Source organism: Lampetra fluviatilis, chromosome 23 (assembly GCF_964198595.1).
Source record: "Lampetra fluviatilis chromosome 23, kcLamFluv1.1, whole genome shotgun sequence".
Classification (NCBI taxonomy): Eukaryota; Metazoa; Chordata; class Hyperoartia; order Petromyzontiformes; family Petromyzontidae; genus Lampetra; species Lampetra fluviatilis.
This window is the reverse complement of record NC_136297.1, coordinates 11,544,235-11,562,416: the sequence shown is the minus strand read 5'-3', so window position 1 is coordinate 11,562,416 and position 18,182 is coordinate 11,544,235. Positions and strand designations below refer to the sequence as shown.

The following is an 18,182-nucleotide window of genomic DNA, read 5'->3' as shown; positions in this document are numbered from 1 at the left end:
GCGCGGTGACGCAGGTCCCCCTGCTAGTAAGTCACGACGCGCGGGGACGTCACTGATGTCACGTCGCCACGAGTCGCGTTGATGTGTGGTGAGCGCGGTGACGTCACGACTGCGCGGTGATGTCCCACTGTCACCCCGACGTCACGACGCCCGCGCCGCGGTGACGTCTTTGGTAAACGCGCTTGCGTCACGACCGCGCGGTGACGCCCCACTCTCACCCCGACGTCACGACGCCCGAAGCGCGGTGACGTCTGCGGTAAACGCGCTTGCGTCACGACCGCGCGGTGACGTCGGTGCCAGCGTGGCCGACAGGCGGAAGGCGGAAGCGTTGCCGAGTAAACACGCGACATGGACGAGGCCTCGCCACGCCAGGTGAGAGGGGCAGCAGCGAGGGCAGCGCGGGGTAACGAGGGCAACGCGGGGGCAGCGTGGGATAACGAGGGCAACATGGGCAGCACGCACTGGGTAGGAGGAGGGCAAGACCGGGGCAGTAGGAAGGGCAGCACGGGGTAGGAAGAGGGCAAGACCGGGGGAGTAGGAAGGGCAGCACGGGTATAGCAGTAGGAGGGCAGCACAGGGGGCAGGCGGGCAGCACGGGCAGGAGTACGAATGCAGCACGGGTGAAGGCGGAGGGCAACCCTGGGGTTTGCACCGAGGTAGGAGCTCAGCACGGCGGTGCCAGGCAATTAGCAGGGCAAGGATGAGAGCAAAGTGGAGGGCAGCAGAGGGGCAGGGAAGGCATGAGGGAGGGCAGCTCGGAGGCTGTAGGCGGGCAGGAGGGAAGGCCATTTTGGGGGGAGGAGGTGGCAACAGGCGTAGCGACGTGGGCAGGGTGGGAGAGCATCCAAGAGGGCAGGGAGGCGAGGTGTGGCTGGGCAAGTAGGCCGAGAGGGCGTCGGCGAGGAGGTTTGCGGGCAGCAAGGTGAGCAGCGACGGGGGTGGTCGCGAACGGGTCCGAGGTGGCGGCGCTGAGGGCGGCAGGCGGGAACGGAGATCAGTGGCGGCAGGGCTGGGAGGCAGGGCTGGGAGGCAGGGCTGGGAGGCAGGGCTGGGAGGCAGGGCTGGGAGGCAGGGCTGGGAGGCAGGGCTGGGAGGCAGGGCTGGGAGGCAGGGCTGGGAGGCAGGGCTGGGAGGCAGGGCTGGGAGATGCGGCCGCGGAGGCCGATAGTCCACGGGTTCGAGGCCCGCGTGCCGACCGAGGGTGCCCGCGAGCCCCCCCCTGCCCCCCCCCCCCTGCCCCCCCCCCTGCCCCCAGACTCAAGGGGTTGACGGAGCGCACGTCTGCGCCATCCGGGCCCTGGTTTGGCTTTTTTTTGTTTGTTTCTACCGAGTTCGCGGTGCGTGGCCCCGAAGTCACCTTGGCTGAATGGATGGACCCCATTTTGCCCCAGTGGGTAACAACTTTGGGCAGAGTGCGCGGGTGGTGGAGGAGAGGGTGGAGGAGGTGGAGGGGCTGGAGGGGCTGGAGTGGCTGTACCCCGTGGCTGTCAGAAGAGGACCCCCGTGGGGAGCCACGCACGGACCCGGACTGCCCTCGTTACGAGCCAGGGAGGCCGCGTTCTGCGCCCCCCAGGGCTGCAGGGATGGCCAAGGGATGGCAGTGCGGTGTTATAGATTGTTGAATCAATCTATGCGGAGCTTTGAGTGTTACGTAACCCCCCCCCACACACCCAGCGATGCGTGGGTGAGTTTTTGTTGCTTCCCACACTAAGCCAAGAGTCTGGTTAATGGGGTTGATTTTTTAATCCCACCGTGGCATCAACCTCCTGTAAATGAGTCTTGAGCAGCGCAATTCAACCCGTGGATTGCCACCACCACCATCACCACCCTTGCTGCCAGTGGGACGCAGGCTGTGGCATGGCTACCGTGCAGGATGCATTTCAAATGTGCGCAGGGAACATCAGCGCCACAATGCGGCGACACGCACCACACACACACCACACACACGCACCACACGCACCACACGCACCACACACACCACACACACACCACACGCACCACACACACACCACACACGCCACACACGCACCACACACGCACCACACACACCACACCACACACGCACCACACACACACCACACACACACCACACACTTAGCATAGAACATGAAACCTGCCTTGCTTGCTAACACGCCGTCAATTCGAGGCGTTGACACGCGATCTCTCTCTCTCTGTGTGTACGTGTGTGCAATGTGACCTCGGTAACCTGGATAAATATAATGACGTATATTAATTATTTTACACCATGACCCGATTTCGCCTCGCTCACAAGATATAAGTGCGCGGCTTTATTCGAGTGAGACAATGCTCACTCGACTGTCAAATACTGGAAATATATCCGGCTCGGCTCCACGTGTGAGATGAGAGGAGTGAATCTCCATCAGCCCCCATCCATCCCATCCACGGAACAGAGATGAATCACGTGATCCAGCTGCAGCAGAACGGTTCCCACGATTTTCGAGCGTACGTCAGGGACACTTAAAAATATTTTGGTAATCGCGGGGACGGCGTTTTTGCTGGAGCGTGCTTTGTTGTTGAGCCAATTAGGACTGTAATTCAGAGACAGAAATAAAATCTGGGCCACGTATCGGGATGGGGGGGGGAATTGCTCGTAAAATTCCACGGTGGTGTCACGAATGTTCTCCGATTAGCTGAATTTATTATCCCGCCCCGGGGATGGCGATGGCACATTCAGTTTTATTTTCCGTATATGTCAAACTATAATAAGTGAGTGAAATAAATAAAAAATGTGCAGATACTGGAATTTTCTAAATGATGCCCCCATGGTATGAGCAAACATAACATTGTCACTGACACTGCGACGTTTGAAAGGAAAAATATATAATAGGTGACGTTTCGGCAATGACCCTTCATGGTACATGAATGGTATGAGGATGATACAGACCGCAGCTCACATGGGGCTACGTACTGTGCAAAAGAAGTTCAACATGCATACAAGTACTCAATTGGGATTATATTCACAAAGCAATCAATGCCCCATACTGGCAGACTGAATCAGAATCCTTATCAGAATCTTTATTTAAACTGGAGGAATTCTATGAGCTATGATGATCTTTTTCACAGATGTCCAGTAAGGGCGGGTCAGCAAGTTACAACAATTCCCCCAGGACACTCTTGCAAACGGAACTCATCCAGGGAATGTCACGTCACTTCCACTGCAGTCGTCACGCTTTTTCTTACGTGGCCGCGTGAGATAACCCCAAGTGAAAATCTCACTTGACCTCTCTCCCAAACCGGCGTGGTTTGTGGGATACGTTCCCTCCAGCCCGCTGGCCCCTGCGCCTGCCCTGTGCCCGGCCCCACAGCGATCCAGGTCCCCCTGTATAGCCTAAACAGACTTGGGACGAGTGCTGTTAGCGAGCACATAAGCAGGCCAGAACAGCACGCGAAGGGGTAGGTGGCCAGCACCACGCCCGACCGCCATTCTATCCCGGGTGGCGATGTTTACACACCGCACCAGGTACTCATTTGAGGCTGAGTCGACCTAGGGGAGGCCCAGGACCGATGTTGGCCGTGAGCGGGAATTGAACTCGGGTCGTCAGTTTTCGTAGCGCGGGGTTGATAACCGCCGCACTATGACAGAAAGAGGCCGGCAGTCGCATGCAGGTGTTGAGGCTGAACTTGGAACAGGGGAGCAGAGTTGACGGCGCGGATTACCTGGGGAAGCGAGTGGAGGTGCTTGACGAGCGTGAACATCCTCCCACTCGGCGAAAGTTGCACGGGAGCTTTGATAGAAATCATGGAGTGGAGAGTGCATGGAAGCGCAGTCGAGTGAGATGATGAGAGGGGAGAGGTCGGAGAGTACGTGGGGAGCAGTAGAGTGAGATGAGAGGGGAGAGGTCGGAGAGTACGTGGGGGGCAGTAGAGTGAGATGAGAGGGGAGAGGTCGGAGAGTACGTGGGGGGCAGTAGAGTAAGATGAGAGGTGAGAGGCAGGCAAGGGCGGATCCAGGAGATCTTGAAGACGGTGATTGAGATCGTCAAATCCATCGGGGATTTGATTTGGGAGTCTTGGAAGCTTCGCATAGTTGAGCCCGGTTCTTGGATGGCTGACCACCAGGACTTGCTCTGTGTTGTAGGCATGGTGAGGCCATGTTGTGTCACCACCTCCGATGGACACTTTGTGTTGAGCTGTTTGTAGTCGTGTTAAGCTACGTGTAGTTGCGGTGAGTCACGTGTTGAGCTTTATGTAGTTGCAAACCCCCCCCCCCCCCCCGTGTGTGCCCCGCAGGCTGCTGTGGACCCGGCGCTCGCAGCGATGGGCCGCAGCCTCAACGAGGCGATCCGCGTGCTCGGGGACAGGCAAGGGTGTGCACCACGCACGCCACCCACACTGCACGCACGCTGTGCACACATGCACGCTGTGCACGCTGTGCACGCACACACGTGTTGACGCACGCCACCCGCAGCAACAACAACCACCATTCACCACTGAGTGGCGCTGACGTCACCACGGCGCTTGTGCCAGGCTATGTGCACACGCACGCTTACACACGCGTATCTGCGCAAGCGCGCACACGTGCGCTTCCCCGCGGTCACCTGCGAGGAGGTGTGCGTTAACAGCCGCGCATGTCCCCGTGTGCCAGGTCGGGAGATGAGACTGACGGAGTCAACCGGAGGTACATCCCCGGGCCGCTGCAGAGCAGGTACCCCGAGCCCTCTCAACACCGTTGACCTTTTCCTCTCTGACCCCCTCCTGAGTCCCTTTACCCTCTGACCACCGCCCCCCCCCACCAACCCTAGTTCCGTTTGCCCTCTGACCTCCCCCCCCCCCCGCCCCCCGACGCTGTCCTGCGTGGCTCCAGCGGGCAGACGGTGAGCGGCATCCTGGAGCTGGTGCAGACGCTCATCCACGGGGACGACGCGGAGGAGGGGGAGGAGGGCGACTCCGCTCCGGCAGGGTGAGCCGGCGCGCCGAAACGACATCCACCTGGGAAGTGGCGACGGGGGGGGGGGGGGGGCGTGCTTGGAAAGCGGTCGAAAAGTAACGATTCATCGAATTAAGAAAATGTTTTTTTTTAATAGTTACGTTCACGATATGTGCATATCGTCATGCGTGCAGGGTTAGATTATTTGTGTCTGATGAAAATAATCAGCGAATTGTAAGTTACATTTTTCGCGAGAACGAGCGAAAATCGGTACAAACCAGGCGGGCGCACGTCGTGACGATTCATCGAGCCGCGCGGGAAGGTGGTGGGCGGGGGACGTGCCCGCGGATGTCGCGTCTCTGGTCGGCAGTAATTGCAACAAAATACTACAAGTGTTGCGGTGGGTGCGGTTAATGCGGTTGCTGGGCCCTCGGTATTTAAACAAGCTACGTGTAGCCTCAAGCAATGTCCGGGGTCGAGTTGGTTTGGGGTTTCTTTTTTTGAAGATCCTCCTAATTTCCCGCGTCTGTTCCGGTTAAACCTGATCGCCCGCCGCCGCGTGGAGAGGTTGGGCCTCTTCGGCTTGGAGCGTAGTGGGGGCAGGGTGGGGGGTGGCGAGTGGGTGGGTGGGGGGCTGGATGGATTGGGGGGGGGGGGGCAGCCCAGTCACGTGACCTTTCGGAAAGCGTGTGCCAATTAGCGCAATTAGCGGATGCCTGCTTAATGGAGGCTTTCAGAGGGGACGTGCTGTGCGCGCTGTCCTCTCTGGCGGAATACTAAACGGTCGCGTTTCGTTTGCATTCGTCGTCCGTTCACTTGTCGCCGTTGCGCGCGCGACACTTGAACGTTGGCCGCCCCGGTGGGGAGCGAGGGACGGGGGGGGTGGGTGCTGTTGTGGCTGCGACGACTTCTGGCCACCGCCGTGCGTTGGAGCAATCGAGATGACGCGGACAAACGGTCGGCGACGACGTGAAGGAGGAGAGGGCTAGAGATCAGACTGAATGGACAGAGTCTAAGCGACAGGCTCTTTGTGTTGTGCGGGCAGGATTTGAGGTGTTGCTGTTTTTTTATCTCCGTGTCGTGCCTGTCTCCATGTCCTGTCGATCTCTGTGTCGCGTCTGCACCTCCGAGTCGCGTCTGTATCTCGCGTGTCGCGCGTGCTGGCGCCGCGTCCCCGTGCCGCGTTGCGACCGTCCCCTGCCGCTGTGGCGCAGGCTGGTGAGCGGCGGGGGAGACGGCGCCCACGTGGCCCTACTGGGCCACAGCCTCGCCGCCTACATGTCCGTGCTGCCCCGTGAGCGCCTGCGCCGCCTCACCACTCGCATCCTCTCCGACACCATGCTGTGGTTCTGCCGCCTCTTCCGGTGAGACTCCCCTCCCTCCCCTCGGGCAAATCCTCGTGCACCGCAACAACAACTACAACAACACACAGGTTGGCCCGCAAGAGTGATCTGTTGTTCTGTTGTTGCTGCCATCGGAGGGATTTTGGTTGTCTCTTGAATCCGCCCCGACTTAGCCCACCCCGTGCCCCGACTTACCCCGCCCCCTACCCCAACTGACCCCGCCCCCTTACACTGATTGACCCCGCCCCCTACACTGATTGACCCCACCCCCTACACTGATTGACCCCGCCCCCTACCCTGACTGACCCCCGCCCCCCGCGACACCAACCAGCCCAAGCCCCTCACCCTCCCATGTCCTAAACGTACGTCCAGTTTGAATGACGATTCACTTAAAACCATTTCTTCAACAACTCCCAGGACCCTCCAGCCTTTCTGGACCACCTTGGGGTGCACGCATGAAAGAAAGGAGGCAGACTTAAAAAAAAAACTCGAGATCCATTCTTAGACAAACCCCCGCACATGCTCAGGGCCCAGTGCCCCCTGGGAAGCCCACCTTGTTAATCGCTTGGGATCCCCCTCAACCAACACGCACAACTCTCCTCTCTCCTCCCATATGTTACGAGGTATATGACGTGGAAAAATGTACAGCAGCCAAGTGCTCTTAAACGCATGATGTTGATTCTAAATGTGGAGGGAATGACCGGAGGACCCGGAGAATAAATTCCACGCGACCATGGGGAGCGAGAACTTGCAAACTCCAGGCATACAGGTGTCAGGGTCGGGATCGAAACCACGATCTCCTGCATACTAGGTGAGGTAGTTAACATCTCGCCACCGTGGTGGTGATTTTGGTTATCGGCAAAGCCGGAGGAATGTCGAGAGTTTTTAAATACGACGTGTCGTTGTTTAGCAAGAGCTCAGCTCTCGTGTGACATAGCTCTAACAAAAAAAAATAATGACAAGAAGAATCGTCAAACGTTGCTCGGGGATTTTCAACATTCCCCGGCGCTGATGCGGTACGGGGAGGACGTGGAGCCGAGTGGAACTTTCCACGGCGTGTGTTTCTCTACCCTACCGTTCGGTTGGCATGTACGCTGAACTTCTTTCGTACCGAACGTAGCCAACTGCGCTAATCGGAGGCGCGGATTCGCGCTCGCTCGGTTCCTGCGCGCGCGCGCAGCTTCGAGAACGGCTCGGCCTACTACCACGGCGACGAGCACGACGGGCTGCTGCGCGTGTGCCGCCTGGCGCTGCACTCGCGCTACGACGACTACGCCACGGACGGCTTCCAGGCACTCACGCGCCAGCCGCCTGTCGTCTACGTCAGCGCCGCCGCCAGCCCGGGCACCGCGCAGCACCTGTGCCGCCAGGTGAGTGTGAGCGCTCGCGGCGGGCACCGGCGGGGAGGTGGGGGGGGTCTTTCATGGGGGGGGAGGGTGGCAAGACTCCCCCCCGCCATGAAACCGATCTTGAGAGGCCATGACACCCTGAGAAAGCCATGACCCCTTGGCACGTGGCGATGCGTCGACTGATGATGTGTGTGTATACACGTGTGTGTGTGTGGCGTGTGCGTGCGCAGCTGGGACTGCCACTGTCCTGCCTGTGCACCGTGCCGTGTAACACCGTCTTCGGCTCCCAGCACCAGATGGTGCGTACAGCACCAGCGGGGCCGCCCTGCCCTGCCCGCACAGCGTGCCCGCAACACACAACCTACCTGCACCACGCACCCTGTCCGTACCACCACACGCCTGCCCACACCACACACTCCAATTCATGCAGCGCACCTAATTGTGTGTGTGTGTGCGCAACTTTGCACACTTTGTTGGTTTTATGTGCGCATGGCAGCGTTTCCTCGTGCGACTGTGTCTCCTGTTAAAGTGCGCGTGTGTGTGCGCATGCTTGGTGGTGTGTGTGCGCGTGTTTTAACGTACGTGCGTGCGTGTGCGAGCAGGACGTGGCCTCGCTGGAGCGTTTGGTGAAGGACGACATCTCCTCGGGGAAGCTGCCCCTGCTGCTTGTGGCCAACGCAGGTGCTGCCCCCCTCCCACCCTCCTCCCCTCCCTCCCTCCGTCCCCCCTCGCTCCCTTCTTGCTTCCTCCCATCCGCGTTCAGCATTTGAGCTCGCTTCTAGAATTGCCCGCGTGAGTCAGGGGAATCTAACCGGGCGGCTCAGAGCGACGGAGCCTCGGTGGCGGAGTGCTCGGCGGGGGGAAGCGAAAGCCGAACCCCCCCCCACCACCCACCACCTTTCTCTTCCCCCCCCCCCCGTGGCGCAGGTACACCGGTGGCGGGGCACACGGACAAGCTGGGGCGTCTCCGCGAGCTGTGCGACCAGCACGGCCTGTGGCTGCACGCACAGGGGTAACGGCGGCACTACCGCACCGCCACGCTACTGCAGCACGCACCGCAGCACCACCGAACCTCCGCAAAACCGCACAACACCGTAACCCCGCACTCGCAGCGTGCTGTCTGGCGCGTGCCACTCGCTCACTGTGCGTGCGTTTTCGCAGGGTGAATCTCGCCACGTTGGTGCTGGGGTATGTCTCGTCATCCGTGCTGGTGAGCCCCCCTCCCCAGCCCCCCCCCCTCCATCTAAACCCTCAGCGACCCCCTCTGTGTGTGTGTGCGTGTGTTGCGTGTGTGCTCATGAGCATGTGGGTGTGTGTGGGGAGCGCTAGTGTAGCGGTTAGCTCGCTGCGCTATGAACCCGGCGACCCGAGTTTGATTCCCGCTCCCGACCAAGATCGGTGATGATTATTAGAACCGGTCCTGGGCCTCCCTTAGGTCTCCTCAATTGAGTACCTGGTGAGGTGTCTATGCATCCCCGCTGGGGAGACAAAGGCGGCCAGGCGTGGTACTGGCCACCCACCCCCTCGTGTGCCGTGCCGACCTTCATAGGTGCTCGAGAACAGCACTTGCCCTAACAGTCTGTTAAGGCTAGACAGGAGATCTTTGTCTTTGTGCTCACGAGCGCGTGCGTGTGTGCGCGAACAACCAGGCCGCTGTCAAGTGTGACAGCCTCACGCTGACCCCGGGGCCCTGGCTGGGCCTTCCGGCGTGCCCAGCCGTCACGCTGTATCGCCATGACGACCCCGCGCTGGTGAGCGCCTCACCTGCATACCTCACCACGCCCGGCACACTCATCCCAGCTCTCTCATGCCTCTGCACAATACATCAGCACTCTCTACGTGTATCTTCATGTGCCACGTGTCCGTGTGCCATGCGCACCTTGTGTATTTGCGTGTGTGTCCGTGTGCATTTTTCCCCGTGCATGATGTGTGTTCCGCTTGTGCGTGTCCCACGTGTGTGTGACATGTATCCTGCATGCGTGTGTCTGTGCACCGTGTGTGTGTGTGTCCATGTGTGTGTGACATATCATCCGTGTGTATGCCGTGTGTGTTGTGTGCCATGTGTGTGTGTGCATGTCAGTCGCTGGCGGCGGGTCTCGCGTCGTGCCAGCCGGTGGAGAAGCTGCGGGCGCTGCCGCTGTGGCTGTCGTTGCAGCGGCTGGGCCACGACGGCGTGGTGCAGCGCGTGCGGCACGCCTCCGCGCTCGTACGACCCACACCCCACCACCGATACACCACCACCACCACGGCGCACCGCGCCACTGTGTTGCACTACCGTGTCACCGCACCTTTCCAGCGCACCGTGCCACTACACCACGATATACCACACATCACACAGCACCATGCCACACCACCGCAGCACACTACCACACCACGATAATATACCAACCCACCGCAATATACCGCACAACACCGACACACTTACGCAACACCACACCCCAGCGGCACAGATTTTATAGTTTTTTTTCTCGATGCACGGCAATCGACGCATGCGAACGCCGTCGATCGACCGTTGCGAGAAGCTAAGCGGCGGTGCGGCAGAGCCGAGGGGTTCGTGTTGACGCGATTCTCTGTGCTGCCGCCGCTGCTGCTGCGTGCATCAGAGTCAGCGGCTCATCGAGAAGCTGAAACTCGTCCCCGGGGTGCGCACGCTAGTGGAGGACGAGCTGAGCTCTCCCGTCGTCCTCTTCAAGTACGCGGGCGACTCGTGGCAGCCAGGTGACGAGTGCGGCCGCCCCGTGGGGCCCCCTGCCAGTGGACCGCTGGCAGGGCTCCACCCGCATGCACTTCACTGCGAGATTTTTCCTAATGAATGAAATGTCGTGACGTGATGCCTCGAGCACGACCGGGATAGAATTGTGTGAGCTATGTGATGTCGGTCGGAATGCCGTCTCGTGTCGCTGACTCCTGCCCGCGGCACCCCTGTGCCACCCCGTGTCACCCCGTGCCACACCGTGCCACACCGTGCCACACCGTGCCACACCGTGCGCAGCGTCGGAGCGGGACCCGGCTGAGGACGTGAACCAGGACGTGATGGACGCCTTCAATCGATGGGTGAGCAGCAGCAGCGGCACCACTCGGGAAGGGGTCAGGGTTCGGGGATGGGGTGCTCCCAGGATGAGGGATCCAGGATAACCTTCTCAGCTGCTCGGAAATCCACGGTGCAGCGTCTTAACGCCGTGACGTACACGCGCGCGTGTGTGTTTGTGCGTCGCCTCCTGACCGCGGGCCAGCTGGGCGAGGAGCTGGTGCGGGCGGCGCCGGCGTGCGCTGTGGACGCGGTGGAGCTGGGAGACGTCGGAGTCTGCCTGCGCTTCAGCCCCCTCTCCTGCGCCGCCGGCAAGCACAGCAATAGCCACCGCCACTACCGCACGCTTAACAACGACAACAACCACAGCCACGCAGCTACAAACCGCCACGCCACAACCACCACCGCACGGCAACAACCACAGCGTGACATCCGCCGTCACGCAACAACAACCACAATGCAGCAGTCAACACCACGCGGCAATCGCAACCACCACTACCACCACCACCACGTAGAAACAACAGCAACCACCACCACCACCACGTAGAAACAACAGCAACCGCCACCACGTGGTAACAACCACCACCACCACGGCTACATGGCAACCATCATGTAGCTCCTGCTGTGTCGCCAACAGCTCATGCCCCTGCCATCGATGGTGCCGACGGGGGTTGTTGGTCACTCCCTGTGCCAGAATATGTATATGTGTACTTCTGTGTACGTTCTCATGTGGCGGTGGTGGCGGTGGCGGTGGTGGCGGCGAGTAGGCCTCGGCACGGCGGTGGAGCACGTGGACGCGCTGGTGGAGGCTCTCGGGGGCGCCGTGCCCGTCATGGCCGCCACGCTGCGGCTGCGGCACTTCTTCCGCAGGGAGGCCCTCGCGCAGCCCAGCCTCTCCTACCTGGAGGAGCCGGGCTGGGCCGGCCTGGGTGCCGTGCGGTGAGCAACGGCACGCGGGCATCTGCACGCGTCGGTGGTCGCACACGCACAGTGATGTGAGCGGTGTGTCAGTGTGTGTGGGGTAGAGGGGAACCCATGTGAGCGGTGTGCCGTGCGTGTGGGTATGTTGGGAAGCGATGTGATCAGTGTGCCGTGCGTGTGTGTGTAGGGAAGCGGTGTGAGTGGCGTGCGTGCGTATGTATTGAAGCCATGTGAGTGGCGTGTGTGCGTGTGTATGTAGCGAAGCGGTGTGAGTGGCGTGCGTGCATGTGTATGTATTGAAGCGATGTGAGTGACGTGCGTGGCCCGGTGTGTGCCACAGGTTCGAGCTGACGATGGGCGACGTGGACCCGGCGCGCAGGGGCGCCGACACGGAGCGCGTTAATGCCGAGGCGCTGCGCAAGCTCGTGGAGCTGGGCTCCGACGTCCCGTTCCGTGGCGGTGAGTCGCCACGGTGGCGAGATGTTAACTCCCTCGCATGATATGCAGGAGGTCGTCGGTTCCATCCTGACCCTGAAGTCTGTGTATGTTTGGAGTTTGTGTGTGCATGGTCGCGTGGGTTTTTCTCTGGGTCCTCCGGGTTTTCCCTCCACATTTAGAATCGACGTACATTCCGAGTATTTGGCTGCAATAAATTTCCACACGATGATGAAGCCACTTCATTGAGCTATCATTTGAGATGGCCAGGTCGCTTCTGAAAAAGAGCTATACAGCTCAGTGGGCCTTACCTGGTAAAATAAAAATAGTTCAGCTTATAATAATAACATGAAACCCGTTGCGTTATCGTCGTCTCCGTCGTCGTGCTCGCAGGGGGCCAGGCGGGCGTGTACGTGGGCATGGTGGCGGATGACGTGGACGTGCGCGCGCTGGTGGAGACGATCGCCGACACGGCCCGCGAGGTCGAGGAGAGCACCAAGGTCAGGAACTGTCGCGGGGCCCACGGTACAACAGCCGCCCGCGGCAAACTCCGGCCACCCGCGCGCCTTGGCGTGACGTTTGCCTCTGCGTTAAACAGCGCGCGTCGAATGCGTCATTGTAATCCCCCGCCCCCTCCTCCGCGTTCAGGTTCAGCGGCTGTTTGTCGCGCTCTCCAAGCATGGTTTGAAAGCCTTTAGACATTAGCTTTGTTCGTCCGTTCCCGTGTGCCTGCTAAGGGTTTGTCTGTTATTGTAACTTTGTGACGCGCCCCTGCTCGACGTCTGTGAAAAAAGAGCATGACAGCTCAGAGGATTTCTCCAGGATAAAATCCACGATTCCGTGATCCGCTTTGGGATAACGCTCACGAATGTTCGAGGAGTGTCGTTCCATCTCGCCGAGGGTCGTCGGCGTCCCGGCCCGTGCGTTCAGCGTCCCGTCGTGTCGCCCCCCCGCAGCTGTTGGAGAACATGGCGGACATGGTGCAGAAGGGAATCCACGAGGCGGAGGAGCAGCTGCGCAAGGCGAGCCAGGATAAGCTCATGCAGGAGGTGCGCTTGTAGGGAGCGCTGCAGAGGTGCCGTCGCTGTCGCCCAGCCCGCCCGATCCCACCGGGGGGGCGGGCCTTGAGCAACCGGGGGCCCCCGTTACAGGGCAGCGTGTTAGGCACTCGCGCCCATCGCCGATTGTGACCGCGCGTGGCCATGTGTGACTGCGGGGGACAGTGTGGGACCGTGTGTGACCGTATGTTCCCGTGTGTTTCCGTGTGTGACCATACGTGTTCCCGTGTGTGTTTCCGTGTGTGACCGGGGTGTTCCCGTGTGTGACTGTGCGTCGCCGCCTGTTCCCGTGTGTGACCGGGGTGTTCCCGTGTGTGTTCCCGTGTGTGACCGGGGTGTTCCCGTGTGTGACTGTGCGTCGCCGCCTGTTCCCGTGTGTGACCGGGGTGTTCCCGTGTGTGTAACCGTGTGTGACCGGGGTGTTCCCGTGTGTGTTCCCGTGTGTGACCGCACAGGGCGTGCTGAGGCAGCTGCCCGTCGTGGGCTCCGTGCTGAACTGGCTGTCGCCCTTGCACGCCTCCATGCGTGGCCAGGCCTTCAACCTGATGGCCGGTACGAGCGAGAACGCACGCACGATCATGTGTACACGCGAACGATCATGTGTACGCACGCATGTGTGTGTCCGCACGCTCGCTGTCCCCGCAAGGGCCCGTCCATTCACCGTGTGCTCCCATCCAGCGGCACTCCAGTCCATGTTTTGAACTCCCTTCGATAACTTCACTCGTCTTCTGCGCTGGAGTGCTGCTACTGCTACTGCTGCTGCTACTGCTGCTACTGCTGCTGCTGCCTGTGGTCCTTGTGCTGCTGCTGTCACGGGTTTGGCCGACGGTGCTGCTGAGGCTGCCGCTGGCGTTGGTCGTGTTGGTGCCGGCCGCGGTGCCGGTGGTGCTGACTCTGGTGGTGCGCTCACTGGGTAGGGGCTCTGGAGTCGACGGAGAGCACATACAGTTCCAAGATGCAGACTCAGCACGCAACCCCCCCGGTGACCCCAACATCGGAAAGACACTCCCACCTCTCCGGTGAGACCGCCACTCCCCGGACACCCCCCCCCCCCTCAACACCCCCCCGCGCCCCCCACACCCCCCACACCCCCTGATGACGCTGCAGCGATTTCGCCGCGACGTTTGGCCGAGCCGCTGTGTTTCGTGCCGGTGCCCGTTGTCCGCTCTGCCATTGTGGGCAGCGGCGATCGGAGGGACCGGTAAAATGATTGAACCCTTGCCCCCCCCGCAGCTCAGAAACTCTTCAGGCACTCGTCACACACGTCGGAGGCCGGGCAGCAGAACGAGAGCAACTCCGCTGTGGTGGAGGAGGCCCCGTCCCAAACGGTACAGCCAGCGCGCACGCGTCCTCGCGCTACCGCCGCGACCGCGATGTCACGCTGACCGCACCACGAACCGTAACCACGAACCGTAACCACGATGTCGGGCACTGCACCACTGCGTCCACCTGGTGGTTGGTAATAAGCGAGACTCGGTGAGACTAGTTCCCGCAGCAGCCTGCTCCCGGCTGAGTTTAGCCCGGAGCTGCCAGGCTGCCATTTCCCCCACCCCCACCCTGGAACCTGCGCGACGTTGTGGGGTCAATGTGCAATCGAACCGTGCTCCGTGACGTCAACACCGCGGTTCACGGCCGCGCGTAAGACGTTAAATATACACGCGTGCACTTCTGTAGCTTTCCATAAGTCATTATGGACTAACCAACGTGACACGGTTTTCAGGCCAGTGTTTACCCAACTCCACTCCTCGCGACGCTCCCCCCTCGACCCCCACGGTGCATTTTTCCGTGATGAGCAACCATCAGGTGCGTGCGGTGCGCGTTGCTTAATTTGCATGTGGGTATGGCTGAGTTGAGTGTCGTTGCTGTAAACTGATGGTTGACTGCGTTAAGCTTGGTAATAAAGAACCTGTTGAGATCACTTCCCCTGGCTGCGAACGCGGAGGGTAGGGGGAGTAATGGGCGGGGGGGCAGCCCTAGAGATCCTCGTGGTTCATGGTGCAATGTCGATTGACGGCACACCCTGGTGCTGAACCGGGCCAGACCTGGGCCAGCGCAGAGAGTTTGGCATTGCTCACAGGAACAAGTCATCATCATGAATCGGTGTGCGTAACCATCCATCCGTTCACCACTTATAAATGACGCAGTTGACGTACAAGTGTTACACGTCAATGCTACATGGACGCCAAGGCGGAAATCCAGTGTGCAAGTGGGCAGACAGATAATTGGCAAGCCCACCACGACACGGCAACTCTCCCGCCGGTGAGTAGCGACGTGCGGGAGCCGCCGCCCGCTGCCTGTAGCCACGTGACACCGAATCCCCACTCCTCCCGCCGCGCTTTCCTCACTCCAGGAACGCCCTCCCGGCTCGCCCGGCTCGCCCGCCGAGGTCGGCGCCGTCGCCCAGCGCGACGAAGGAGGGGACGACGCCGAGGACCCGGGCGGCTCGCCCGCCACGGGGAGCCCCGCCGGGACGACGCCCTCCGAGCTGAGCGGCACGGGGGGCAGCGTCGGGGCCACGAGCAGCAGCGGGGGCAGCGGTGGGGGCACCAGCAGCGGCGGGGGTACGAGCAGCAGCGGGGGGGCGAGCGGGCCGAGCGCTGGCAGCGAGTCGAGCAGCGTGGTGGGGGTGACGGAGTCCGAGTCGGGCCCGTCGCGCTCGCTCTCCCAGGACCCGGCGACCGGGCTGTCCTCGGAGCTGGAATCTGAAGGGGAAAAGGGGCAGTAAAAAAAAAACGTTAAAGTTACACAAATAATACAAATTATATACATTTATATAAATAGTTGGATTAACATTTATAAGAAGTAAATTTTTACATGAAAGGTGTAAATTTCAATTTGCCGCCACCCACCGGGCCACGGGGTAAGTCACGTGGGTTTTTAATGTGAAGCATTTCTTTGACGGGAGAAGAGATGGGGGAGGGGTGGTGTGGCTCCCGGTGTCGCCGCTGTAATGTGCCCTTGGATGTGGCCCACTCACCCTTGCTGCTTGTGAGCACTCAGACCTTCGTTGTACTTGGAGCATAGGTGCAGGTTTCCCTCGCTCTGTGCGGGTTCGGTTCGTGCGATTTTGCGCACTGTATACGCGGCTAACCTATTTCAAAAAATTCGCTGGATTGTGCGGTGCGGATTCGCTCGACATGCGGCTTTGAGGTCGGACGTGGGGCAGCACTGCTTTTGTGCTGTGTGTGTACTGTATGCGCTATTCCACTCCGATTTGCGCGGCTGGCTACGTACGGTGCTAAAGAAATTCAACACACGTAAGTAGCCGTCTCCCAGTGCGGTTTCGTTTTGTGTGCTCCCTTTTCTCGGAACGCATCTGCGAGAGCGAAGGGACCGTGTCTGTTTGCGTGTGTGGGCAGCGGGTATGGAGGCAGTAATAACGAGACGACTTCGCAGCTGAAGAAGGCGGAAACATTCAGGAGCCAAGGAAGGTTTGAGGAGCCAATGCCTCTTGGTAAAGCCCCCCCCACTCCGTCGACGCGCCCTGTGGGTGTACACCCAAGGTTTTGGGAGCTCGCGAATGAAGGGGGCGAGCGGGCTGCAGCAACGAGCGCGTTTGATGGGTGAGTTTGGGTGCGTTTGCCCGGTCTGTCGTTCACTCCACGATGCTCGCTTCCACGTCCTTTTCCAATCGCGTGGCGGGAGAGAGACGGGCGTGCATCGGTCACACGCGCGGTTGTGGCAAAGCGGTTTGGGGGCGATCTTTGGAAGCAAGGATGTACATATAATGTGTAATTGCAGGATTCTTTTCTTGGCAAACTGAGGCTGTTCGGAATATTACAGGGACACTTTAAAGTAATTTAAAACTTGGATCAAAATACCATATGAAGTTGTTTGGTTTTTCGGCCCGGCCAAATCCTGCTGGGTTTGACAGCCCCCCCCCCCATACCCCTCCCCTGCCCCCCCCCTGCTCGGATGATGGGTTCATCAAACCCGTGTAGCGGTGTTCGTTGACGTGTATGGGTTTTTTCTGGGGATTTTTCGAAAGGCTCATCAAAAACAAACTCGAGCTATGTTATTATTTCGTGTCACGGAATTGTTTTTGCACTTAATAGGATGTGTGTCAGCGGTGTGTGATCACTGGGGGCCCATTCCTTGTGATGCTGCAAGGCTCTTTCCTACACGTGGGTCTAATACTCGGTTTTGGGTGTCTGGGCTGATTCCGTCCTCATTGTTGATGCTGGGGATTTTTGGAAAATAAAGAATCGTTGAACAATTACGCGACGCGGGTTGTGCAGAGACTTTTGTGAAATTGACAACACGTTTCGATGTTGGAACTGTCGTAATTTAACGACGTTAATCGAGTGTGGTTCGCGACAGAGGGGAAGCGGCGATGCGGTTAGCCGAGTTCGATTCCCGGCCACGGAGTTGACGATGACGGTGGCCACGTGGTTACGACTGCATGCGTTGTGCACGCGTCATTTGCTGACAGTGCAGCCACACGGAAAGCTTTTTTTGTCAACCGTATAAATGTACTGTCCGTATATGCGGTGCTTAATTTCAGCCAGAACAGGCGTTCTATTCGTGAATTGTTCTGGCATTCCACCGCCATCACGCCCTATTTTGTTCCGTCTAAAAATGTTTTATGCCTGTTCATAGGAATAGAAAAAAAGCAATCATTTAGACTCGTAACATGCCGGCTGTAAAGTATTCACTCGCTCGACTCTTCGAGGGACGAGGAGGAACCACGGACGGTGAGCCGGTGCCAACAATTGCCCAAGATCTGTCGTCCTCTATGAAGGCATTAGGAGTCTGTTTAATGAATGGCGATACGTGCGGGAGGAAACCGGAGCACCTGGAGAAAACCCACGCAAGGCGAGGGGAGCCCGATGCAGTCCCACCGCCTTCTGGCAAGCCAGGGTTTTGTTTGTGCCTCTGATTCACCAACCATCGCTGCCTCCTCAGTGCTGGATTAAGAGGCCACGTGCGTCGCCACCACCAACCGGCCCAGCTTAAGTATATCCGTGCAATAATATCGGATCATTGTGGATGGTTTTGAGGGTGCATTTGTGAATATTTATCTCGTCCACTCCCGCACAGAGAGGCGTGTTTGGGGTGCACTTTGTGAATGACACCTCGACCAATCCCGCCGCACCCAGAGACGTGTTTGGGGTGCACGTTGCGAATAGGGGCCGTCCATAAATGACGTCATGCACCTGG

At 59.6% G+C, this 18,182-nt stretch overlaps 1 protein-coding gene across 3 annotated transcripts; it reads left to right on the top strand.

Moving 5' to 3' along the window:
* The first annotated feature begins 283 nt into the window (after nucleotides 1–283).
* On the top strand, nucleotides 284–17,238 carry PDXDC1 (pyridoxal dependent decarboxylase domain containing 1). Of its 3 annotated transcripts, none has more exons than XM_078867222.1 (23): nucleotides 284–372; nucleotides 4,252–4,322; nucleotides 4,607–4,666; nucleotides 4,826–4,921; nucleotides 6,103–6,252; nucleotides 7,412–7,601; nucleotides 7,811–7,879; nucleotides 8,183–8,261; nucleotides 8,508–8,592; nucleotides 8,742–8,790; nucleotides 9,230–9,331; nucleotides 9,661–9,786; nucleotides 10,184–10,298; nucleotides 10,573–10,634; nucleotides 10,814–10,919; nucleotides 11,376–11,547; nucleotides 11,870–11,988; nucleotides 12,358–12,464; nucleotides 12,921–13,013; nucleotides 13,478–13,574; nucleotides 13,940–14,041; nucleotides 14,256–14,350; nucleotides 15,373–17,238. In XM_078867222.1, exons 1-23 carry the CDS (start codon nucleotides 349–351, stop codon nucleotides 15,745–15,747), a joined length of 2,544 nt encoding a protein of 847 aa, XP_078723348.1. In that variant the 5' UTR covers nucleotides 284–348; the 3' UTR covers nucleotides 15,748–17,238. The 3 variants fall into 3 exon arrangements, with proteins under 3 accessions (XP_078723348.1, XP_078723349.1, XP_078723347.1); XM_078867223.1 differs by having other exon boundaries at nucleotides 4,252–4,328; nucleotides 12,921–12,986; XM_078867221.1 differs by having other exon boundaries at nucleotides 4,252–4,328.
* The last annotated feature ends 944 nt before the right edge of the window (nucleotides 17,239–18,182 follow it).